This window comes from Brassica napus, chromosome A9 (genome assembly GCF_020379485.1).
Source record: "Brassica napus cultivar Da-Ae chromosome A9, Da-Ae, whole genome shotgun sequence".
In the NCBI taxonomy this organism is placed as follows: Eukaryota; Viridiplantae; Streptophyta; class Magnoliopsida; order Brassicales; family Brassicaceae; genus Brassica; species Brassica napus.
In genome coordinates, this window is record NC_063442.1 from 42,613,022 (window position 1) to 42,637,810 (window position 24,789).

Consider the following 24,789-nt stretch of genomic DNA (forward strand, 5'->3'; position numbering starts at 1 on the left):
GCTCTCAGCCTCTTTTGCCTTGAACTCTGGCGTTTCTTGAAAAGTTCCATTTTTTTGAATATTTGCGGATTTATTAAAGTCAAGGAAGCAAGTTTTGACACAAGTGAAGCAATTTAAGTGCTATTGATGTTAAATTTATACACTCACAAAACATAATTGTGTTGAAAAGGCATGATCATGCGCCTCTTCTATTTGCTGGATCTTCTTGTTGCACGTTCTCTTTGTCTTCTTTACTAGCAGCAAGGGCTGAAACATAAAATGCTGAAGTCACCAGTCCATGTCCTAGACAAAATATGCCTCCAATTAGGAAGAGCCAACGACTCCTCAAGCTGCAGTATCTATTTGATCTCGAGTTGGCTAGTGTTCCTACCATCAGCGTCGAGTAGCTAACAGCAAAGAAGATCCTAACAATAAAAATGGTTAGTAATGAGTTCTTTGAAAATTCAAAATTGTGTTGAGCGTTTCATCTCTGCTTTACCAAGAGATCACAAAGAAAGCCACTGCGAGTATCTTGTTGGCCGTTGCTCTTTTGATATCTTGCTTAGAGCGATTGTAAGCGTAGCCTCCAAGAACATTGGCTGTGACATGGACGATAGACAGAAGCACAATTGCAGCTACTCCCTCAGCAAAAGCTCCAGAGCTTGGGTTTCTTCGACATCCATGTTGTTGGTGGTTAGGATGATGTTGCTGCTGTTTATTCAAAGGAGAAACATCAAACACAAGAAAATATAAACTCCTTGTACTCTTGTTATAAAGACTATAGAACCTTCCTCTGGTCAATCTCAGCTTCTATCCCAAGGACTCCAGCTGAAATGTCTGCACATATGATCAGAACAGAAATCAAGAAGCTAAGTTCACTTTCCATTTTTTTTCTCTCTCTCTCTCTCTTTTAATTCATAAGTACAATTTTTATTTTTTGATTACTGTTTATATTTTCAATGTTGTAAGAAACTTTGACAGGAAGAGGCAAAGAATCAGATTACTTTCTTAAGCCTCACTGTTACTAGACAAAAAGAGAGATTCTGTTTTGGTCACACCAAGTAAAGTATCATTGCTTTTCTCGTACACTAGTGTAAATTATATAAATCATCTGTAAATTTGTGAATTTCAGATTGGACTAAGAAGTTGATCATATGCTTGACTTTTTACTACAAAAAGTCAAAGATCAATAGAGGTTGCATGTGGCCTTATACTCTGTTCTGGAACGTGACGAGAAGAATGATTACTAAAATCTTTTTCTTTGTGTAAACATGTATGATATATTATTATACTTTTCCAGGATGTAACTGGAAATGATGGAACAAGCAGTTGTGGATGATGATCTTTCTGATCAGAAAGGTTGGAGTAGGGTTTTGCCTCAGAGAATAAGAAGAGATTCGAGAAGCAGTGGAAAGTGTTGCAGCTAAGGGAGTTTGAGTTATACTCGCTGAAGAGTGGTTTCATTCATGAGGGAGAAACAAACATGGTTGAAGCATTTCGATTTTTCGACCAAACCCTGAATGATTTGGCTCTGTGCCTCTTCTGCCTTGAAGTTGATTTTTTTTGAATATTTGCGGATTTATTAATGTCAAGGAAGCAAGTTTTGACACAAGTGAAGCAATTTAAGTGCTATGATGTTAATTTTATACACTCACAAAACATAACTGTGTTGAAAAGGCATGATCATGCGCCTCTTCTTTTTGCTGGATCTTCTTGTTGCACATTCTCTTTGTCTTCTTTACAACCTTTGTTTTTAAGAACTTGTAAATGTGTAATACAGGATATGCTATATATAAAAGTATATATATATATATATATATATTTTTTTTTTGATTCTTTCTTGGTAATACAGCAAAGGTTGTGTAAAAACTAGGATAGTTCCAGCTAAATCCTACAAAATGGAAAGCTTCTATGGCCCTAAGAACATAGAAAACTATAAGTATAGAAGGGGGCTGCTTCTCAAAATCTCTTGGCAGGATCAACATATATCATCACAGACCAAACAGGGAGGGAGAATAGGAGAAACTGGAGATTCTTTCTTGTAAAAGAAAAAAAAGCTGGTAAGCTGATGATGCAAATGAAGTAGGGTTAGCGTGAAATCATCCCCTGGCATCTCCAGCCATTAGTACAACATCTCCACTTCTGAGATACATAGCATGAGGAGGATCCTCTTTAACAGGAAAATAGCTTTACATCCCAGGCTGCGTAAGAGGAAGTATAGTCACTCTATTGCGCTATTTAAGTTTTGCAAAGAAAAAAAAGAAGGCAAAGATGTATACCTCATGCAATCAAGGTGGCCCCCAAGGTTGTTATCACCTTAAAGAATGAGTCAAATAGGTTTTCAAAGTTGAACACTTGTTTTTTTTTTTTTTTTTTGAGAAAGACCATAAATAGCATTGTGATTTGTTCTGTTTGGAAGCTGAGGGAAACTCGTCAAGCTCTCTTTGATCCATTTGCATTGCTCCTCCAAACTCAATGCACCAGGGAGATTTGAAGACTCTGGCGGACATGTATGGGACGGATGGGACGACGGAGGGGTCTTGCGTTAGAGCGGGAGATGTTTTGGACTCTCCGGATGTAGAAAGGCAATCCGGCATCCATGTCCGGTTACCAACGCCGATTGCGCTTATTCCTCCGCCGCAGTCAGGGCCGGTCTATGGCATAAGCGGGTGAAGCCGTTGTTTAGGGCAGAAAATTTTACAAGGGCATATGTTTTTGTTATCAATAGGATATATTTTAGTTTTTTTTTTGCTTTTTACAAATAATTAAGGTTGGTAAGGTTTTCTTAGCTAAAATAACACGTGTGGAAATAATTATATATATATAATTTCCATATTTTAGTAGTTTAAGAAAACATTATGATAAAAAAAAAGGAAATTAAAAGCAAAAAATTATGAAACAAAAAGGAAAATAAAATAAAAAATTATAATAATGGTATTATGCATAATATTTTTAATTCATTAAGAATACTTTTGTAATTGACTACTCTAAAATTAATATGAAAACTACACATAAGAAACTGACTTCTCGAATAATATTATAGAGATATAAAAGCATAATTTTTTGAAATGGCTTAAGGCATTATAATATGTTAGACCGGCACTGGCCGCAGTAGAGCAAAACTTCGTCGCACTCCGGAGGGAATGCCGAGGTTAAAGTCATCATGAGAATGAAGATGAGGAAGACGATCTTCATTGTGAGATCGAGGACAGGTGAAGTGCATCGAAACGAGGAGATCCGGAGTCAAGTATAAGGTCCTGCACAATTAGTGCATACTTGTTTAGTAATGTTAACAAAGAGTTCTTATTAAGAGATACATCACAATTATGTAGTGTTGTAGGCCCTTCTATCCTTCTTTAGTTATAGGTTATACCTCACAATTAAGTCATATTACAGCTAACCATAGAGCTAAACTAGTAATGTAAAGAACGATAGCTATATAGTCGCAGTATAAATCCGAAAAACATTTAGTTGAAAGGAAGAAAACAAAAACGAGGTTAAGAAAAAATCCAAAACATGTTGAAAATAATTAACCTGTGTGTATACAGCTAGTGAACTACATATCGCTAAACTAGTAAACTACATAACATCATAATGACTTACATCATAAGGAGCCTTCCGGAGACCAATGGAAATTTATAAATACGCTAACGGATTTTAAATTTCTAGAACCAAGGAACCAAAATAAATTTTCTGAAACCGAACCGAAAACCGAATATCTAGAATTATTTGTAAACGGTAAAAATATATACCGCGCGGACTCGCGGATCCAACTCTAGTTCAAGATTCAAATTCATTATCTTCTGATCTGTTAGGTTCAGATTTTGGGTTTGCTTTTTTTGTCCACGGCTAACCCTTCCAGCTGATAACCATAGAAATAAAATGACCTAGCTAAAATAATGAACATGAGCAACATGAAAATCTAAAAACCAAACCGTACTAGATAAAGTCAGAAGTAAAATTTTGATATTTATATTTATATTTTATATGTGTATCTTGATCGCTACTCTTTACGGGATTCATCAGATTTTGATGTTCAAATCATTTGACAGCACAAAATAATGTTTTTCATTTTTTTTTTGTAAATTTTTATATCAACTATAAATACAAATAATTATTTTGGAGTTAAAACCATTAACATTTATTAAAAATTCAAGAATTTATTTATGCAAAATTTACAAATTTGAGTATTTTTAAAATAATAAATTATTAATTTTAAAATAAAACTAATTAAGTAAGAAATATTCTCACTACTACACGGTTTGTAAATATTCTCAAACCATGTGACGTTCACTACTACACACACGGTTTTGATTCATCGGGAGTGCAGGAATGGGGAAGTTGAAAATGCGGAAACTATCTTTCGTCACATGGTTGAAAGCGGGGTGGAGCCTGACGATGACGGGGCTCCACTATCCTCTCACCTTCTTTAAGGTTTTTGCTATTTGCTTCTTTTGTTCTCCGCTTCTGTTACTGATTCCCATCTGATTCCTTCAATAAGAAAACTTTTAATCACCATTTTGCTTAATTCGATTGGAAGAAGGAAAAAGTAAAAACAATTACCGTTTTTCTTTATGACTGTCTTTAGGACAAAATCAGAAAAGGAAAAAAAAAGTTAAAAGTAGCGAAGAGAAGAAGTTTCAAACTTTCAATACATAAAAATAAGATTTTGCCTACCGTCCGTACCTAACAAATACAGAGCTGTAACTAATATAGCTCTGCACCCTACCTTTACCTTTCAAATTTGACAATTTTATTACAAAACATAAACATAATCTGATTTGGTTATGAGAGAAATGTTTCGGACAGGCTGTGTTTGCTTCACGTCATTGCTTAGGTTGACAATGTCACACGTCGACCAAAAATCAAATTTAGCATTAATCCTAAGCCCAAAGATCTTACTTTTGTTGTGGGCCTCCCTTTCTCTCTCTCTTTCCTGACCTATTCTCTCTCTCTCTCTCTCTGTGTTCGCGTCGGCTTTAGGTCTTCTCCGGGAGGTACTTTCGAAACCCAATTAACGCCGGGAGACAACAACGGTGACCCTCTTATCCTTTGCCCTTTCACCACCAAGTGGAAGCCAATGAGAAAATGCTCCTTAATCTTAACGTTCTAGAGATCCATCAAGCTACCTTTGTTTCTCACCATCGCCACCGCCATGTCAAGGTTTGTTTGGATTCTATTTTCGTACAACCAATCATGAATTTTGATCCCATTTCCTCGGAGATTCATTTATGATTCCAAATGTTGATTCTTTATGGGTAAAGGTTCCAACTTTTAGTGGTTTAATGTTAATCGGATCATTCTTTAGGCACCTCTGATGATTCCAAATCTAGATTTTTTTATTTAAAGTTTCCAACTTTTAGGTGTATATACTGTTTAATGCTAATCAGATTCTTCTTTAGACTCTCTTAGCTGATGATCTCTCATTGCTTTACTGCAGATTTTTCATCTATAGACTCGTTGGCAAACACACTCAATCTCTTTTCTCTAACCACAAAGAGACAAGATCCCAATGGGGAAGCTTTAAAACTGCTCTGAGGTCTCCTCAGTTCAGAGTTCACTCTTCCTCCGCTGGTTATTGTACAACCGTCTCTGCGAGAAATGTAGTTACTCATACTCACCATGCTCAAGTTGCTTGGAACAGGCTCCTTCACCGACAATGGAACTTACCTCGTATCAACACCATTGCTCAAGCCTTCTGCTTGTCTCTCTCCCTTCGTTCACACCTCTTAATACCCGGCATCGCAGCCGTCACTTGTGGAAAGCTAGCGTGGGCGCAGAAGAAGAGAGCTCCCCCCTTAGATCCATACCCTTCTCATAAATCACTCTACACAAGAGCAAAGAACGGTCCCATCTTTATAACCTCGCTGATACTTTCCCTTATAGAGTTCTTCATTTTAATCGGGAGAGCTTTCTACATATCTTGTTTGTTTACTCCTAGTATCTTGATGGGCCTAGTCGTCGAGCTATGCGGGCCTCGGTTCAGGAAACTATGGCTAGAGACGGTCCACCGAACTCTCGAGAGAGCGGGTCCCGCTTTCATCAAATGGGGTCAATGGGCAGCTACTAGACCAGACCTCTTCCCCAAGGATCTCTGCACGCAGCTCTCTAAGCTTCACAGCGACGCTCCTCAGCATAGCTTCGCCTACACTAAGAAGACCATAGAGAAAGCCTTTGGCCGTAAGCTCTCGGAGATATTCGAGGAGTTTGAAGAGGCTCCATTGGCGTCAGGGAGCATTGCTCAAGTCCATAGAGCTTCTCTGAGGTTTCAGTATCCAGGACAGAAGTCAAAGTCTTCTCTGGTTGCTGTTAAAGTTAGGCATCCAGGCGTTGGTGAATCTATTAGAAGAGATTTTGTGATAATCAATTTCGTGGCGAGGGTGTCTACTTTGGTCCCGGCTTTGAAGTGGCTGAGGCTGGACGAGAGTGTGCAGCAGTTTGGTGTGTTTATGCTCTCTCAAGTCGATCTCGCAAGAGAAGCTTCTCATTTGAGTAGGTTTATATACAACTTCAGGAGATGGAAAGATGTTTCTTTCCCTAAACCTGTGTATCCTCTCGTTCACCCTGCGGTTTTGGTTGAGACGTATGAGCATGGAGAGAGCGTGGCGGGTTATGTTGACGGCATGGAGGGACATGAGTGGATCAAGACTAGGTTGGCTCATATTGGGACTCATGCTCTCTTGAAGATGCTCCTGGTTGATAACTTTATTCACGCTGACATGCATCCGGGGAATATTCTTGTTCGGAAGAAGGCTTCTCGTGGAGTGTTTAAAACGAAGAAGCCGCACATTGTTTTCCTTGATGTGGGAATGACTGCAGAGCTCTCTAAGAATGATAGAGAGAACTTACTTGATTTTTTCAAGGCGGTTGCGCTTAGAGATGGCAGGACTGCTGCTGAGAGGACGCTTAAGTTGTCAAGGAAGCAGAATTGTCCTAATCCAGAGGCTTTCATTGAGGTTAATAATACATTTGATCAAAGCTCCCTTATACACCTTAGGTAATAATGGATTATATGTTTATGTTGTGATAGGAAGTGGAAGAAGCGTTCAAATTCTGGGGAACTCCTGAGGGAGATTTAGTGCATCCAGCAGATTGCATGCATGAGTTACTTGAGAAAGTAAGACGTCATAGAGTTAATATTGACGGGAATGTGTGCACTGTGATGGTCACAACATTAGTTCTCGAGGTGAGCTAAAACCTTTGCTGTTTTCAAAATTTTAGTGTACTAAGCTTATTATAGAAACTGAGGTTGAAGATGTTGCCTTTGAAACTTGTCTGTAGCGTAATGGTAACTATAGCCTAGGTTTGCTTCAGTCTTATTGGTTGTTGATTTTGGTTTATTATAGGGTTGGCAAAGGAAACTTGATCCAGGATACGATGTGATGCACACGCTGCAAACAATGGTGTTGAAAACCGACTGGGCTAAGTCTCTTTCTTACACGGTGGATGGTCTGATGGCACCGTAGGAGAAGAAAGGTTTCCATCTTTTTTTAAAGTTTTGTTTGTCATCATAATAGGAGTCGACAAATTTTACAAATCTTAGATGAGGGAACATAGAAAGAAAGTATATGTTCTTGATGGTCTTGTTTATTTCTCTATTATTATTTTTTTCTTCTTCTTTTTGTTGTTAAGGATTTTGGTTCATTCTAACTACATAGATTGTATTTAAGCGGTCGGTTACCTGTATTAACCGCCCGTTTGTTCTCTGAACTGAAGAACAGTGAACATAAAACAATGAAAACTTCTGCCTGAGAATGATGGTGCAAAGAATTTGAATAAAGTGTTCTCTTTGTATATATCTCTGTGTATCAATCTGTCTTGTTCCCTTTTTGAGCAAGATGCCACACACATTGTTTCTGTTGTATCACTTTTCTTTTGCAGTTTATGGACTTAGTATCACGCATGATATCTGTTTTTCTTATCAACTCAGAATCTAAAAGGCTTAAAACACAACATAGATCGTGTTTGTCAGCGACCAGAGTTCATTGTTTCATTCAAGCATTTCTAAATAGTGTTGTGCATGGTGTTTCTGTTAGTTGTAAGGATTGATAGTTGGTTTCAACAGGTTATGAAAATGGTATGTCTTTATGTTTGTCAAAATAAAGAAGTGTAAATTCAATCCTTACCCCTACAGGTTGCATCTTGTGAAAATGGTATGTCTGTAGTAGTAATAACAACCTTTAATCAGTGAACCTAGACATAGTTTCTTTGAAATGCTTCTCTTATTCTTTTAATCCAACAGTTAAACATAATAGTTCTCAGAACATATATATATCATATAAACAGGCAGATTGGCTTTTGTGAGCTTAACGTCCTGTTACAGTTGTGAGGCTCACATCATTGATAGAGACCTTCTGACTACTCTGGTCAGAACATTCAGCCTCATAAACTCCTCCTCTTGCTATAAACGCAGGCTGCTTCGGCTCAGGGAGGTTCGTGATCTCAGTAGTTAGCATCCCAATCACAGTTGAAACACTTGGTCTATCGTTTGCAATTTCTTGCACACATAACAATCCAATGTGAACACATTTTGTTATCTCTTTCACAAAAGACTCATCCAAGACGATTGGATCTGCTAGAGAAGCAGCCTCACCTTCATTCCACAGCTTCCACGCCTGTAAAATTTACAGGTAAGTTTCAAAGCTAGCAAAGTTACTAAACACTAATATTAGTGACACACTTACATAAGCTAAAAGGTTGAGATTATTTTCTTCCTTGTGAGAGTTTTTTCTCCCACTAATGATCTCTAGAAATAACACCCCCAAGCTGAAAACGTCTGATTTTTCTGAAAATAAACCTTCCATGGCATATTCCGGTGACATATAGCCGCTGCAATAACAAAAAATTTCATTCAAGTTGTTATGATAAAACGGACAATGTCTGTTGGGAGTGGATACTTACTAAGTTCCAACAACCCTTATTGTGTTAGCTTCATCTTCATTCACTTGAAAAACTCTTGCAAGTCCGAAATCAGATATCTTTGGATTCAGATTATCATCTAACAAAATGTTGCTGGCTTTGAGATCTCTGTGTATGATCTTTAGTCTTGAATCTCTGTGAAGGTACAAAAGACCTCTGCAAATCCCTTCCATTATGTTGAACCGAGTCCTCCAATCAAGAATCTTTTGCTTCAATGGGTCTGAGAGAAGCTAACAAAAGCATTAACTTCTTCTTCAAGTAAAAAACAGAGTTAAGAAACAGAGGAGATAAGTATACCAAATAGATAGGCATCCAAGCTTTTCTTTGGCATGTACTCATATACTAACAACCTTTCTTCACCTTCAATGCAACAACCAAGTAACTTCACTAGATTTCGATGCTGCAACTTCGAAATCACAACCACTTCGTTCATAAGTTCCTCTAGCCCTTGTCCTGACGCCCGTGAGAGCCTCTTCACAGCAATTTCTTTCCCTTCTGGTAACCTCCCCTAAACAAAAAGAAAATTGCCAGCCACCCAATTAGTCTGAGATTATTGATACCTCTTATCAGAAGGATTCTTGTTTAGTGCATTTTACCTTGTAAACAGGACCAAATCCGCCTTGCCCGAGCTTGTTTATGAGAGAGAAATTATCTGTTGATGCAGCCAACACTTTAAACTCAAAAAGAGGAAGATCTTTGAGGTTGCCTTGGTTAGGAGCAGACTCGTTTACAGTTGTAAGTGCTTCCATTCTTTTAAACATTATCTCTGCACTTGTATCTTTCTCTGGTGCTGCTAAGGCAAATGATCAATGAAGCAAACAGTCTGAAACTATGATCAATGAGTACACAAAACTATAACCTGAACGCTTTTTGAATTTACGGCATGCCAAAAGAATGCAGACCGCAGCAACAAACGCAACGCCTACTGATGCTGTGATCATAATTGCTCGCTTACTATGTGTTTTTTCACGGTCTGTTGAAAAATAATACATCAATGAAGTCAAACTAGTTAGAGAAGAAGAAAACAATAGAGACTATCAGAGTAAACAAAACTCTAACCTGAATGTGGATTCGCAACCCGAATATAAAGATCAACAATACCACTCCTCAAAGATGATTGCATATCAACTAAGTTACCGCTCCAAAGCATGCATCCTATTCCTTGATCATATGCATAAGCTGTACAAGATCAGTTATATAAACAAACCTTAGGACAATCTTCTTCATTAGCTAGAGACTGTTCCGCATTGGCTGGTACTTTCATCTTCTGCATTTGAGAAAATCCATCTCCGTTTCCTCCACCACCACCAGTACTTACATTGCACTTCAATGGAACTACTCTCACACATCCATTAGTGAAGATCCCTCGATTCCACTCTGTGCTATTCCTCGGCACAAACCCATTCACGCATTTACATACCGGAACTTCCTTTACACTGCAGCTCGCGAATGGACCACATCTACCGTACACATCACAAGTTGTCGTTGGAATAGTGTTACCGATCTCCCAAGCTCTCGTAGAAGTACTCCAGCTTCTTATATATAGAACTCCATCAGGATCCAAGTTCATGTGATACATGGGAGAATCAGTAGCATATGACACTGTAAATGTTCCTTCATTATTATCACTGATGATATTATACCCATCAAGAAACAGAAGAGCTACCTCATCCTCTAAGCCGACGAATATCTGACCGTTCCACGGTCCGCTACGCCAGATTGTGACATTGCTCTTCCAGATCATGAGCTCACGAAACGGGAAAAGGGAAATGCCAGCTGTATAGTTCCCCGTGGAAGGATCTGTATAGCTTCTCCATGAAGTAAGCTTTAGATTCTCCCCCGTCCTGTTGCTGGTCCCAATAATCATTGTCGCCAAGAAAGAGTTATAAGGATGCTTGAAACTCTCCCACAGAATCTCACCCTTGTTTCTGTTTTCTTGCAGCCTAAGGTTCCCATTGTCCGTTAGCTGAACCCATGTAGCGTTTGGAATTGGAGCCACTGGTAGCGTGACGTTCGTCGACCATATAAGACGGTTTAGACCATCTTTAACCACGAGGTTTCCATCGTCAGAGATTGAAACAACACCGGAAGTGTGGTTGATGGGTGTGTCTTTGTTAGCAACCCAAACAACAGTTTGAACTGGAACCTTAGCGTACCAGATCCCAACGTAACGTAAATGACCAGTGGAGTTTACAGGAGTGAAGAAACCGAACCTGAAAATACCATTGTTGCTGAGAAGTGTCTCTGAGTCTTTGACCGGAGTCGAGAAGGTGATACTGTCCTGGCCGAAACAGAATGTTGCAAGTAGAAGTAGAACAAGAAAACAACGTCTGCTGAGTAGAGTCACCATAACTATTTGACAAGGAATGGTGTTAAATTTGCTTTGTTGTTTCTCTTTTGGAAGAGTTTCATCTTAAAGAGAGGCCAATTAATAAAGTAGTCATCTTTGTCTCTATTAGAAGACTTTGAAGAAGTTTTTGGTGCAGACAAAATTTGAAATGTGACAAAGAAAGCGACAGGAGTCACAGGACTACTCACGTTAGCCGACTTGTATTTTTCATCTCTTGAGTAAAAATTGTTTACTTGCAGAAGTAACCTAATCAATATAGCAAACCAACCCAAAACAAAAAAAAAACGATAATAATGTCTCAAGACAGAACCTACTCTGGCTTCTCAAGAACATGTGTCGGTTTTGTTTTTCTGCTTTTATTCAGATTCAGTTTCTTCATCGAGGTTCGTTAATGCATCTCAGAGTAGGTCCAGTACTAGAATCTATTGAAATAATCGACACAGCTCCCTTTCACATAAAGTGTTTTTAACTGAGGTAAATAAAAAACCAAATCTGTAGTTAGTGAATCTGAACATAACTTCTCTGAAATACATCTCTTATTCTTTAATCTAACAATTAAACATGCGCAAGATAACAAAAATTTGGGAACATAGGAGTTTCATATAAATATATTAAATAAACATACAGAATGGCTTATGTGAGCTTAACGTCCGGTAACAGCTGTGAGGCTAACATCGTTGATAGAGACCTTTTGGCTGCTCTGGCCAGAAGATTCAGCCTCAAAAACTCTTCTTGTTGCTATAAATGCAGGCTGCTTCGGCTCAGGGAGGTTAGTGTTCTCGGTAGTTAGCATCCAAATCATGGTTGACACATTTGGTCTATCGCTTGCAACTTCTTGCACACACAACAAACCAATCTGAATACACTTTGTAAACTCTTTCTCAAAACATTCATCAAAGACGGTTGGATCTGCTAGAGAAGCAGCCTCACCATCATTCCATAGCTTCCACGCCTTTAAAAAGAGACCAAACTTAAATAAGTTTCAAAACATAAGCATAAGTTACTAAACATTGATTCGTACACTTACATAAGCTAAAAGGTTTAGATTGTTGTCTTCCTTGTGGGAGTTTTTTTTCCCACTTATGATCTCTAGAAATATAACTCCCAAGCTGAAAACATCTGATTTTTCTGAAAAGAAACCTTCCATTGCATATTCCGGTGACATATACCCGCTGCAAAAAACAAAAACAAAATTTTCATTCAAGTTGTTAAGGTAAAAGTAACAATTCTTGTTGGAAATGGATACTTACTATGTCCCAACAACCCTTGTTGTGTTAGCTTCATCTTCATTTGCTCGGAAAACTCTTGCAAGTCCAAAATCAGATATCTTCGGATTCAGATCGTCATCTAACAAAATGTTGCTGGCTTTTAGATCTCTGTGTATGATCTTTAGTCTTGAATCTCTGTGAAGGTACAAAAGACCTCTGCAAATCCCTTCCATTATGTTGAACCGAGTCTTCCAATCAAGAATATTTTGCTTCATTGGGTCTGAGAGAAGCTAGCAAAAGCATTAGAATTCTCTTCAAGTAAACACAGAGTTAAGAAACAGAGGAGATAAGTTTACCAAATAGATAGGCATCCAAGCTTTTCTTTGACATGTATTCATATACTAATAACCTTTCTTCACCTTCAATGCAACATCCAAGTAACTTCACTAGATTCCTATGTTGCAACTTTGAAATCACAACCACTTCATTCAATAGTTCCTCAAGTCCTTGTCCTGATGCCCTTGAGAGCCTCTTCACTGCAACTTCTTGCCCATTTGGCAATATTCCCTGAAGAAAAATATTACCAGTCACTTAACCTTGTATGAGATTATCATAAGTATTCTTGTTTAGTTCATTTACCTTGTAAACAGGACCAAACCCGCCTTGCCCGAGCTTGTTTATGAGCGAGAAGTTATCGGTTGATGTAGCCAACACTTCAAACTCAAAAAGAGGAAGATCTTTGAGCTTGACTTGGTTAGAAGCAGACTCGTTACCACTTGTAAGATCTTCCATTCTTTGAAACAATAGCTCTGCACTTCTATTTTCCTCTGGTGCTGGTGCTGCAATGCAAAGGCAATGATTATTAGAGACAAAGTCTCCCACATCAGTAGTTGGAAGGGATCCTTAGTACTCCTTCTGTTTCATATTACTTGTGGTTGTAGGGTAAAATTTTTGTTTCAAAATAAATATCCTTTTATAATTTCAATGCAAAATTTATTGATTTTATATTTTTATTTATTTTTTAATTGGTTGAAATGTGGTTAGGTGTATTGGTAATGATGTTTTTATCTAGTTAATATACAAAATTAAATGTTTTCTTAATGTGTGTGCCGAAGTTTAAAACGACAAGTAATCTGAAACGAAGGGGTCAATCCAGTTATCACCAAAACTTAACAATGATCAATGAAACAAACAATCTGAAGCTATCTTTATGGAGTAAACAAAACTTTAACCTGGACGCCTTTTAAATTTCCTGCATGCCAAAAGAACACAGACGGCTGCAACAAAAACAATGCCTAGCACGGATGCTGTGACCATAACCGTTCGCTTACTATGTGTTTCTACAATGAGAAATCATAACTTTAATGAAGTCAAAATGAATGGAGAAGAAGAAAACAAATGAGAATATTAGAGTTTATTTTACTTACTGAATTCGGAATGCGAAACCCGAATATAGAGATCAATACCACTCCCCAAAAGTGATTGCATATCAACTAAGCTACCACTCCAAAGCATGCAGCCAATTCCTCGGTCATAAGCATAAGCAGTGCAAGAACAGTTATCTAAACAAACTTTAGGACAATCCTTCTCATTAGCTACAGACTTCTCCACATTTGCTGGTAATTTCATCTTCTGCATTTTAAAAAACCTATCTCCTTTTCCTCCACCACCAGTACTTACATTGCACTTCAATGGAACTCTTCTCACACATTCATTAGTAAAGATCCCTCGGTTCCACTCTGTGCTATTCCTAGGCACATACCCTTTCACGCATTTACAAGGCGGAACTTCCTGTAAACCGCAGCTCGCGAACGGACCACATCTATTGTACGCATCACAAGTTGTTGATGGAATAATGGCGTCGACCGTCCAAGCTCTCGTGGAAGTGTTCCAGCTTCTCATGTAGAGAGCTCCGTCAGGATCCAAGTTAAAGTGATGCATGAAAGAGTCAGTAGCATAAGAGATTAAAAACGTTCCTTGGTTAGCATTGGAAACGTTGAACCCATCAAGAAACAGGAGAGATATCGAATCCGGTAAACCGATGAAAATCTGACCGTTCCACGGTCCGCTACGCCAGACTGGGACATTGCTCTTCCAGATAAGAAGCTGAGGAAACGTGGAAAGGGAAATGCCAGCTGTATAGTTCCCTGTGGAAGGATCTGTATAGCTTCTCCATGAAGTAAGCTTTAGATTCTCGCCGGTTTTGTTGTTGGTCCCAATAGTCATTACTGGCAAGAAAGAGTTATAAGGATGCTTGAAACTCTCCCACAGGATCTCACCGTTGTCTTGTAACCTAAGATTCCCATTATCCATTAGCTGAACCGAAGTATCATTTGTAGCCACTGGTACTGTGATGTTTGTCGACCATATAAGGCGGCTTCGACCATCGGTAACCACGAGGTTTCCGTCTTCAGAGATTGAAACAAGACCAGAAGTGTCGTTGATGGGTGTGTCCTTGTTAGCAACCCAAACCACAGTTTGAACTTGAACCTTATCGTACCAGATCCCAACGTAACGCAACCGTGTAGTGGAGTTTAAAGGAGTGAAGAAACCGAACCTGAACATACCGTTGCTGCAGAGAAGTGTCTCTGAGTCTTTGACTGGAGTTGAGAGCGTGATCCTGTCCTGGCCGAAACAGAACCTTACAGAGAAGGAAGAGAATGATGTAAGAAGTATAAGAACAAGAAAACAACGTCTGTTGAGTAGAATCACCATAATGGTTCCAAATTTTCTTTGTTGTTTCTCTTTGGAATATTTTCATCTTAAGAGAGGTCAATTAAATAAAGTAGTCTCTACAAGAAGACTTTGAAGAAGTCAGTAGTGGAGTTGGTGGAGATAAGATTTGAAGTGTAACGAAGAAAGTAAGAAGACTAACTGCGTTAGAAGACTTTCATCTCTTGAGTAACTTTAATGACTTATGAAGTGTATATTTCTGTTAAAACGTATGTATTACACTCACTACAGTATACCGTAAGTGAGCCCAAGTATTTATAGTAGAGTAACAATCACAACGGTCTAACAACCTCATTGTAACGACCCAACGGCTTAACTAACTTGTAACTAACTGATCCACGTCAGCTTCTCTTTCTTCCCTTTCTCTGTCCCACCAGTTCCTCTATTCCTCACCATTGTTTTCCTTCAGAGCTTATCAACTTGTTTACTTGCAGAAGTGACGTAATAAATATAGCAAAGCAACCCAAAACAGAAAACGATAATAATTTTCTCTGTCAAGACAGAACCTACTGTGGCTTTTCAAGAGCATGTATCAGGTTTTGGTTTATATGATTTTCTTCAGAATCAGATTAGTTAATGCATCACAGAGTAGGTCAAGTTAGGTACTAGAATCTATTGAAATTATCAACCCAGCTCACTTTCACATAAAGGAGTTTTTAACGTGAGGTAAATAATACCAAATCTGTAGCTTGTGAATCTGAACATAACTTCTCTGAAATACATCTCTTAATTCTTTAATCCAACAATTAACATGTGCAAGATAACAAAATTTGCAAACATAGGAGTTTCTCAAAACATATAATACTAAATAAACATACAGATTGGCTTTTGTGAGCTTAACGTCCTGTTATAGCTGTGAGGCTCACATCATTGATAGAGACATTCTGACGACTCTGGCCAGAAGATTCAGCCTCAGAAACTCCACTTGTTGCGATAAACGCAGGCTGCTTCGGCTTAGGGAGCTTCATGTTCTCAGTAGTTAGCATCCAGATCACAGTTGAAACATTTGGTCTGTTGTTTGCAACTTCTTGCACACACAACAAACCAATCTGAACACATTTTGTAATCTCTTTCTCAAAACACTCATCAAAGACAATTGGATCCGCTAGAGATGCAGCCTCACCTTCATTCCATAGTTTCCACGCCTTTGAAAAGACACCAAACTTACATAAGTTTCAAAGCCTAATCATAAGTTATTGAACACTGATTAGTGTACTTACATAAGCTAAAAGGTTTAGATCATTGTCTTCCTTGTGAGAATTTCTTCTCCCACTTATAATCTGTAGAAATATAACCCCCAAGCTGAAAACGTCTGACTTTTCTGAATATAAACCTTCCATTGCATATTCCGGTGACATATAACCGCTGCAATATAAACAATCTCATTCACACTGGCTATGATACAACCGAATTTCACAATGTTTGTAGTGTATTTTCTTGTGAATGGATACTTACTAAGTTCCAACAACCCTTATTGTGTTAGCTTCATCTTCATTCACTTGAAAAACTCTTGCAAGTCCGAAGTCAGATATCTTCGGATTCAGGTTCTCATCTAACAAAATGTTGCTGGCTTTTAGATCTCTGTGTATAATCTTTAGTCTTGAATCTCTGTGAAGGTACAAAAGGCCTCTGCAAATCCCTTCCATTATGTTGAACCGAGTCCTCCAATCAAGAATCTTTTGCTTCAATGGGTCTGAGAGAAGCTAACAAAAGCATTAACTTCTTCTTCAAGTAAAAAACAGAGTTAAGAAACAGAGGAGATAAGTATACCAAATAGATAGGCATCCAAACTTTTCTTTGGCATGTATTCATATACTAACAACCTCTCTTCACCTTCTATGCAACATCCAAGTAACTTCACCAGATTCCTATGTTGCAACTTTGAAATCACAACAACTTCGTTCAAAAGTTCATCAAGTCCTTGTCCTGATGCCCTTGATAGCCTCTTCACTGCAATTTCTTGCCCTTCTGATAATACTCCCTGAAGAAAAAGATTACCAGTCGCTTATTCCGTGATAGTCTCTTTTGAAAATGGATTCTTCATTAATGCATTTACCTTGTAAACAGGACCAAATCCGCCTTGCCCGAGCTTGTTTCCCAGAGAGAAGTTATCTGTTGCTGTAGCCAACACTTGAAACTCAAAGAGAGGAAGCTCCTTGAGATTTGCTTGGTTAGAAGTAGGCTCATTACCACTTGTAAGTGCTTCCATTCTCTGTAACAATATCTCCGCACTTCTATTTTCTTGTGGTTCTGCTAAGACAATGATGGACTAAGCAAACAAGCTTTTGGTAAAAGAAACAATCTAACGAGTAAACAAAACTCTAACCTGGACGCTTTTTGAATTTCCAGCATGCTATAAGAATGCAAACCGTAGCAGCAAACGCAACACCTAGAACAGGTGCTGTGATCATAATAAGTACTCGCTCGCTATGTGTTTCTACAAAAAGTTAGGTGAAAGATATAAGTTAATGAAGAGTAAAACAAGTGAGACTTAGAGATTTTTACTCACTGAGTTCAGAATGTGCAAGTCGAATGTAAAGATCAATGCCACTTCCCAAGAATGATTGCATATCTACCAATTCACCACTCCAAAGCATGCATCCTATTCCTTGATCATATGCATAAGCTGTGCAAGAACAGTTATCTAAACAAACCTTAGGACAAGCTTCCTTATTGGCTTGAGACGGTTCCACATTAACTGGTACTTTCATCTTCTCCAGTTTCAAAAACCCATCTCTTTTTCCTCCACCATTACCACTTCTATTCCCAAGTCTTTGGCACCGTAATGGAGCTCTTCTCACACATCCATTCATCCAATTCCCTGCAGTCCACTCTGTGTTATTCCTTGGCACAAACCCTTTTACACATTTACATTGTGGATCTTCCCCGGGATTGCAGCTCCCATATGGACCACATCTACTGTATGAATCACAATCTGTGGATGGAAACCTAACACCGACTCTCCAATCATTCATAGAAGGTCTCCAATCTCTCTGATATATAGCTCCGTTAGGATCCAAGGTAATGTGATACATGAAAGAATCATTTGCATAGGTCAATGAAACCATTCCTTGGTTATCATTGTTAAGGTTAAGCCCATCAATGTTCAGAAGGGTATCCATATCCGGTAAACCGATGAATACCTGACCGTTCCAAGGACCGCTACGCCACTTTGTAACATTGTTGTACTTGGTTAGAAGCTCAGGAAACGGGAAAGGAACAAGACTAACTGTGTAGTTCCCTGTTGAAGGATCTACATAGCTTTTCCAAGAAGTAAGTCCTAGATTCTCTCCGGTTTTGAGGTTGGTCATAAGATTCATTCTTGGCAACAAAGTATTGTAGTTATGCTTGAAACTCTCCCACAGAATATCTCTGTTGTCTTGTAATACAAGATTCCCATTATCCATTAGCTGAACCCATGTAGCATTTGGAGACACTGATGCTGTAACGTTGGTCGACCATACATGGCGGTTTTGACCATCCTTAACCACGAGATTTCCTTTGCCAGAGATCGAGATAACACCATAAGTGTTGTTGATGGGGGTGTCTTTGTTAGCAACCCAAACAACAGTTTGAACTGGAACCTTATCGTACCAGATCCCAACATAACGTAAATGACCAGTGGAGGTTACAGGAGTGAAGAAACCGAACCTGAAAATACCATTGTTGCTGAGAAGTGTCTCTGAGCCTTTGACCGGAGTCGAGAAGGTGATTCTGTCTTCACCAAAAGAGAGCCTTACAGAGAAGCAAGAGAATGCTGCAAGTAGCAGAAGAAGAATGTGACGACGTGCGTTTAGTAGAACCACCACCATAACTATTTGCTCTGTTGTTTGTTCTCTTTGGAAGGTCTTCCTCAAAAGAGAGGTATATTAATATAATTTAATATAGTTGTCTTTGTCTGTATAAATATTTTAGAATATGATGTGAAACATGAGTCCTAATAAAAATAATAATGTAGTGAAACATGCGATCCAAGAAAAGGGGCATTTACTTCAACAAAAGTCTTCAGAGAAGGTCATCAATTAACATCCATCTCTCTGAACATGATAATAATGTGCTGTGAATGTGTCCTTGTTCTACTTGATTTTCTTTGTCTTTTTGTGAAGTCACATCCTAATTATTCTTTGGAAGAATATGTTTAAGAATTTATGTTTAATTATTTCAAGTAAAGTTAAAATGCCAGAACTCTGTCAGGTTGCAATGCCGACATACTAACTATAGATTTTAGTCCTGAAATATTTTAGTGTTCACACCAGCTTTAACATGTCAAAAAAGAAGTTTCAAAAAAGTAAAGATGCATGTCCTTCTCTTTGTGGTCTTGCTTGGGTGTAATTACTAAACCACGGCACCAATATAAATGTCAAGGTTGTTGTGTAGTTAATGTATCCATGAAAGTCAAAAACTCATCTTCTCCGTATCCAAGTTTGTCTCAATACATATAGTAAAGTTACCCAAAAAGACAACCATAATAACGTTTGCATTCTCTAAACAATCTACTACTTCTCAAGAACACGGATAGTTTTTGTTTTATCATATTCTCTCAGGGTATGGTTCTTCATCCAGGTTAGTTAATTCATCTACGAGTAGGTCAAGTTTCAGTACAAGAATTGAAGAATCTATCAAAATTATCAACACAACTTAATCAGTTTTACCTATGTTGTTATAATTTTGATAATAGTATCAAATCTGTAATTAGTAAATCAAAACTTTACTTCTCTCAAATACATTTTTTTATCTTCACTCTAACCATTAAACATACACAGAATAACAAAACTTTGCAAAAATAGAAGGTTCTTAAAACATATATGTATATGTATTAATAAACATACAGATTAGCTGTATGGGGTTAACGTCCGGTAACAGTTGTGAGGCTCACATCGTTGATGGAGACCTTTTGACTGCTCTGGCCAGAAGATTCAGCGATTGAAAATCCTCTTCTTGCTATAAATGCAGGCTGCTTTGGCTCAGGGAGGTCTGTGTTCTCGGTAGTTAGCATCCAAATCATGGTTGACACATTTGGTCTATCGCTTGCAACTTCTTGCACACACAACAAACCAATCTGAACACACTTTGTAAACTCTTTCTCAAAACACTCATCAAAGACGGTTGGATCTGCTAGAGAATTAGCCTTGCCGTCATTCCATAGCTTCCACGCCTTTAAAAAGAGACCAAACTTAAATAAGTTTCAAAACATAAGCATAAGTTACTAAACATTGATTCGTACACTTACATAAGCTAAAAGGTTTAGATTGTTGTCGTCCTTGTGGGAGTTTTTTTTTCCACTTATGATCTCTAGAAATATAACTCCCAAGCTGAAAACATCTGATTTTTCTGAAAAGAAACCTTCCATTGCATATTCCGGTGACATATACCCGCTGCAAAAAACAAAAACAAAATTTTCATTCAAGTTGTTAAGGTAAAAGTAACAATTCTTGTTGGGAATGGATACTTACTATGTTCCAACAACCCTTGTTGTGTTAGCTTCATCTTCATTTACTTGAAAAACTCTTGCAAGTCCGAAGTCAGATATCTTTGGATTCAGATTGTCATCTAACAAAATGTTGCTGGCTTTTAGATCTCTGTGTATGATCTTTAGTCTTGAATCTCTGTGAAGGTACAAAAGACCTCTGCAAATCCCTTCCATTATGTTGAACCGAGTCTTCCAATCAAGAATCTTTTGCTTCAATGGGTCTGAGAGAAGCTAACAAAAGCATTAACTTCTTCTTCAAGTAAAAAACAGAGTTAAGAAACAGAGGAGATAAGTATACCAAATAGATAAGCATCCAAGCTTTTCTTTGGCATGTACTCATATACTAACAACCTTTCTTCACCTTCAATGCAACAACCAAGTAACTTAACCAGATTCCTATGTTGCAACTTCGAAATCACAACTACTTCGTTCATAAGTTCCTCAAGTCCTTGTCCTGATGCTCGTGAGAGCCTCTTGACAGCAATTTCTTGCCCCTCTGGTAATATTCCCTGATGAAAAGATTACCAGTCACTTATACCGAGAGATTATACGCATATCACTACTTAAAACAGCTTCTTGTTTAATGGCTCTACCTTGTAGACAGGACCAAACCCGCCTTGCCCGAGCTTGTTTCCGGGAGAGAAGCTATCGGTTGATGTAGCTAACACTTTAAACTCAAAAAGCGGAAGATCTTTGAGCTTGACTTGGTTAGAAGCAGACTCGTTACCACTTGTAAGCTCTTCCATTCTTTTATACAATAGCTCTGCACTTCTATCTTTCTCTGGTGCTGCTAAGGCAATGATCAATGAAGCAAATAAATTATAATTGAAGAAACTATCATCAAGAAGTAAACAAAACTATAACCTGGACGCTTCTTGAACTTCCGGCATGCTAAAAGAACGCAGACCGCAGCAACAAACGCAATGCCTAGTACAGGTGCTGTGACCATAATTGCTAGCTTGCTATGTGTTTCTACAAAATTTGGTGAGACACTATAAGTCAATAAAGTCAAATTGAATGGAGAAGAAGAAAACAAATGAGACTATTGAAGTTTTATTTTTACTCACTGAGTTCAGAATGCGCAACTCGAACATAAAGATCAATCCCACTCCCCAAAAAAGATTGCATATCAACCAAGTCACCACTCCAAAGCATGCATCCTATTCCTCGATCATAAGCATAAGCAGTGCAAGAACAGTTATCTGAACACTGCTTAGGACAAGCTTGCACATTAGCTAGAGACTGTTCCGCATTGATTGGCACTTTCATCTTCTGCAGTTTCAAAAACCCATCTCCTTTCCCTCCTCCACCATTACTTACATTGCACTGCAATGAAGCTCTTCTCACACATCCGTTACTCCAATTCCTTGCATTCCACTCTGTGTTGTTCCTCGGCACAAACCCTTTCACGCATTTACAAGGCGGATCATCTCTAGAGTTGCAGATCCCATAAGTACCACATCTACCAAACGCATCACAATCCGTCGATGGAAACCTCACACCAACCCTCCAACCTCTAGTACTCCAATCTCTCTGATAGATAGCTCCGTCAGGATCCAAGTTAAAGTGATACATGAAAGAATCATTAGCAAACGACATCGAAAACGTTCCTTGGTTATCATTAATCAAATTAAACCCGTCAAGAAACAGAAGAGAGTCCACATCAGGTAAACCGATGAAAACCTGACCGTTCCACGGTCCGCTACGCCAGATTGGAACATTGTTCTTCCATATCAGAAGCTCGGGAAACATGAGCTTAGGAAACGTGAAAGAAGCAAGACCAGCTGAGTAGTTCCCTGTTGAAGGATCTACGTAGCTTCTCCATGAAGTAAGCTTTAGATTCTCTCCGGTTTTAGTGCTGGTTCCAAGAGTCATTCTTGGTAAGAAAGAGTTGTAAGGATGCTTGAAACTCTCCCAGAGAGTCTCTCCGTTGTTTCTGTTGTCTTGTAGCCTAAGATTCCCATTATCCATTAGCTGAACCCAAGTAGCATTTGGAGATACGGTTACTGTGACGTTGGTCGACCATAGAAGGCGGTTTCGACCATCGGTAACCACGAGGTTTCCGTCGTCAGAGATGGAAATAACACCGGAAGTGTCGTTGATTGGAGTGTCTTTGTTAGCAACCCAAACCACGGTTTGAACTGGAACCTTATCGTACCAGATCCCAACATAACGTAAATGACCAGTGGAGTTCACAGGAGTGAAGAAACCGAATCTGAAAACACCACTTCTGCTGAGAAGTGTATCCGAGTCTTTGATAGGAGTCGAGAGTGTGATCCTGTCTTCGCTGAAGCAGAGCCTCAACGAGAGCAACAGTATAAAAAGAAGAATAAACGGAGGACGTATGTTTAGTAGAACCACCATAACTATTTGAAACAGAGTTTTGCTTTGTTGTTTGTTCTGCAAGAAGTAAGTTTTGCTTCATCTATAAAAAGAAGATGATGATGATGTAATGTTTGTTTCAACGAAGTAATAATGTGTTATGGTGGATTCAATGAATTAGCAATGAGAGTGGAATGAACCACCTATCTTGACTTATCTTTTGATGCAGCGTGGGAGGAAGATATAAAGTGGGAGAGCTACTTGCCTTAGTGCGATTTTTAATGGAGCCATTGTTTAAAACTTTTTTTGAGTCATTTGTTTACGGAAATAACCCTAACACTAGTTCCACTATCGTCAGATATTTTTTTCCAGACATAACTTGCGTCAAACACTAACTTTTTCTCTGAAAAATTGCAATCAATGTTAATTAGTACCCATGAATGTACCTGGAAAGACTAGCATTAAGATTAGAGAGACCAGTGAGACTGAAGCATGAGATCTACGGTTAGTTACTGTTTTTAAGATAAAACAAGAGCTGGACTTGAGCTAAACCGAAGGCCTATGTTGAATTTGAGAACCGATCATGATTTCTTGAAACATCGAAGGACTCCAACAATGCTCATCCTCTGGTTTATCTGTAATAGACACTGACCGTGGTACATTTTTAGGAATCAATGTATATACTTTCTTCTACCCATTACAGACAATTCAAACAAGAAGCCGATTCGAATGAGTAAATGGAATAGTTGATGATACCAGATTCTGGCGGGAAGGATTCTCATGGAAGCCGAAGTGGCGGGAGACTAAGTCATGGCTCGATTTTGCAAAGTCCTTACATCGAAGCGATGATCCCTACCGGTGATGTGATCATTGATTAGAGAATGTAGAGAAAATGTTTTAGGGTTTTTGAATTTTGATTTTTTTTTTTTTTTTTTTGAGGATTTGATTTTGAAATAGATGAATGTTTTGACCATTCGGTTCGTTAGGACGGTTTGATTAGGTTCCTCTCCAATTTTGATATTTTCTGGTTTTTTGAGGATTTGATTTTGAAATGGATGAATGTGTTGACCATTCGGTTCGTTAGGCCGGTTTGATTCGATTTTCCTCCAATTTTGATATTTTCCGGTTTTAAATGATTTCGATCGAAATGAAACAAACCCCAACAAGATTTTTCCGGTTTGCTTTTGACAGCTTTTAACGAAAATAACAGTTGGTCCAGTGGGCTTTTTGTTACAGTTGGTCTGTGGAGGAGGGAGTAATTTTTTTAATCAACTTTAATATTCAACTACTGAAGTACATGGACTTGAATATCTCCCGACAAAAAGAAGGTAGTCAGTCTGTAAATGTTGTTAACATAAGAATTAAACTTTATGTAAATGCAATTACAATTAATTATAGTATTAATGTCTTACATTAATGTTGACAAAAAAATGTCTTACATTAATTATATAAAGTGTAAAGAGGAGATGACTGTCTTGAACAGGAATGGTCAAAACGTCCATTGAATAATTATAAGAACCTTTATGTTTAATCTTTTTTTGTAAATAACTCCAAATTAAAATGTATTTAAATGGAAATTGATAACCAAACATTATTTGATAACAAAACATTATTTCATGTCATTTCCTCGATCAAGATATATAGACATTGACTCGTCTTTGTTTTGTATATAAATCATATTCAAATATGATTAACAGTTTAACACGTCTTAACATTTTCATACGATCTTGTTGATCAAACATTACGCCTCAATTAGTCAAAAAAAAACAAAAAAAACATTACGCCTCAATGACCATTCAGTCTCACAT

General features: G+C 38.2%; 5 protein-coding genes and 1 pseudogene across 6 annotated transcripts; 1 reads left to right on the forward strand and 5 right to left on the reverse strand.

The window, feature by feature from the left end:
* Positions 1 to 104: 104 nt before the first annotated feature.
* LOC106414174 (protein DESIGUAL 3) lies at positions 105 to 3,255 on the reverse strand. 2 transcript variants are annotated; one of them, XM_048741823.1, is made up of 4 exons: positions 2,259 to 3,255; positions 767 to 2,180; positions 479 to 687; positions 105 to 404 (listed from the first exon to the last, which is right to left on the reverse strand). In XM_048741823.1, exons 2-4 carry the CDS (start codon positions 863 to 865, stop codon positions 176 to 178), a joined length of 537 nt encoding a protein of 178 aa, XP_048597780.1. In that variant the 5' UTR covers positions 866 to 2,180; positions 2,259 to 3,255; the 3' UTR covers positions 105 to 175. The 2 variants fall into 2 exon arrangements, with proteins under 2 accessions (XP_048597780.1, XP_048597779.1); XM_048741822.1 differs by having other exon boundaries at positions 479 to 690; positions 2,259 to 3,237.
* A 1,447-nt stretch (positions 3,256 to 4,702) lies between these two features.
* Positions 4,703 to 7,775, forward strand: LOC106416160 (uncharacterized aarF domain-containing protein kinase 2). Its single transcript, XM_013856995.3, has 4 exons — positions 4,703 to 5,142; positions 5,420 to 6,935; positions 7,010 to 7,165; positions 7,326 to 7,775. The coding sequence occupies exons 1-4, from the start codon at positions 5,135 to 5,137 to the stop codon at positions 7,443 to 7,445; spliced, it is 1,800 nt and encodes a 599-aa protein (XP_013712449.2). The 5' UTR covers positions 4,703 to 5,134; the 3' UTR covers positions 7,446 to 7,775.
* Positions 7,776 to 8,179: 404 nt separating this feature from the next.
* On the reverse strand, positions 8,180 to 11,248 carry LOC106416240 (annotated as a pseudogene).
* A 518-nt stretch (positions 11,249 to 11,766) lies between these two features.
* LOC106416243 (G-type lectin S-receptor-like serine/threonine-protein kinase At1g11330) lies at positions 11,767 to 15,188 on the reverse strand. Its single transcript, XM_048741821.1, has 7 exons — positions 13,884 to 15,188; positions 13,689 to 13,796; positions 13,096 to 13,295; positions 12,813 to 13,023; positions 12,499 to 12,736; positions 12,276 to 12,420; positions 11,767 to 12,200 (listed from the first exon to the last, which is right to left on the reverse strand). Exons 1-7 carry the CDS (start codon positions 15,169 to 15,171, stop codon positions 11,892 to 11,894), a joined length of 2,499 nt encoding a protein of 832 aa, XP_048597778.1. The 5' UTR covers positions 15,172 to 15,188; the 3' UTR covers positions 11,767 to 11,891.
* Positions 15,189 to 15,874: 686 nt separating this feature from the next.
* On the reverse strand, positions 15,875 to 19,370 carry LOC106416242 (G-type lectin S-receptor-like serine/threonine-protein kinase At1g11330). Its single transcript, XM_013857096.3, has 7 exons — positions 17,699 to 19,370; positions 17,516 to 17,626; positions 17,246 to 17,439; positions 16,960 to 17,170; positions 16,645 to 16,882; positions 16,410 to 16,554; positions 15,875 to 16,334 (listed from the first exon to the last, which is right to left on the reverse strand). Exons 1-7 carry the CDS (start codon positions 18,999 to 19,001, stop codon positions 16,026 to 16,028), a joined length of 2,511 nt encoding a protein of 836 aa, XP_013712550.2. The 5' UTR covers positions 19,002 to 19,370; the 3' UTR covers positions 15,875 to 16,025.
* A 494-nt stretch (positions 19,371 to 19,864) lies between these two features.
* On the reverse strand, positions 19,865 to 23,133 carry LOC106416241 (G-type lectin S-receptor-like serine/threonine-protein kinase At1g11330). Its single transcript, XM_048741820.1, has 7 exons — positions 21,727 to 23,133; positions 21,524 to 21,631; positions 21,253 to 21,446; positions 20,958 to 21,168; positions 20,643 to 20,880; positions 20,420 to 20,564; positions 19,865 to 20,344 (listed from the first exon to the last, which is right to left on the reverse strand). The coding sequence occupies exons 1-7, from the start codon at positions 23,021 to 23,023 to the stop codon at positions 20,036 to 20,038; spliced, it is 2,502 nt and encodes an 833-aa protein (XP_048597777.1). The 5' UTR covers positions 23,024 to 23,133; the 3' UTR covers positions 19,865 to 20,035.
* Positions 23,134 to 24,789: the final 1,656 nt, after the last annotated feature.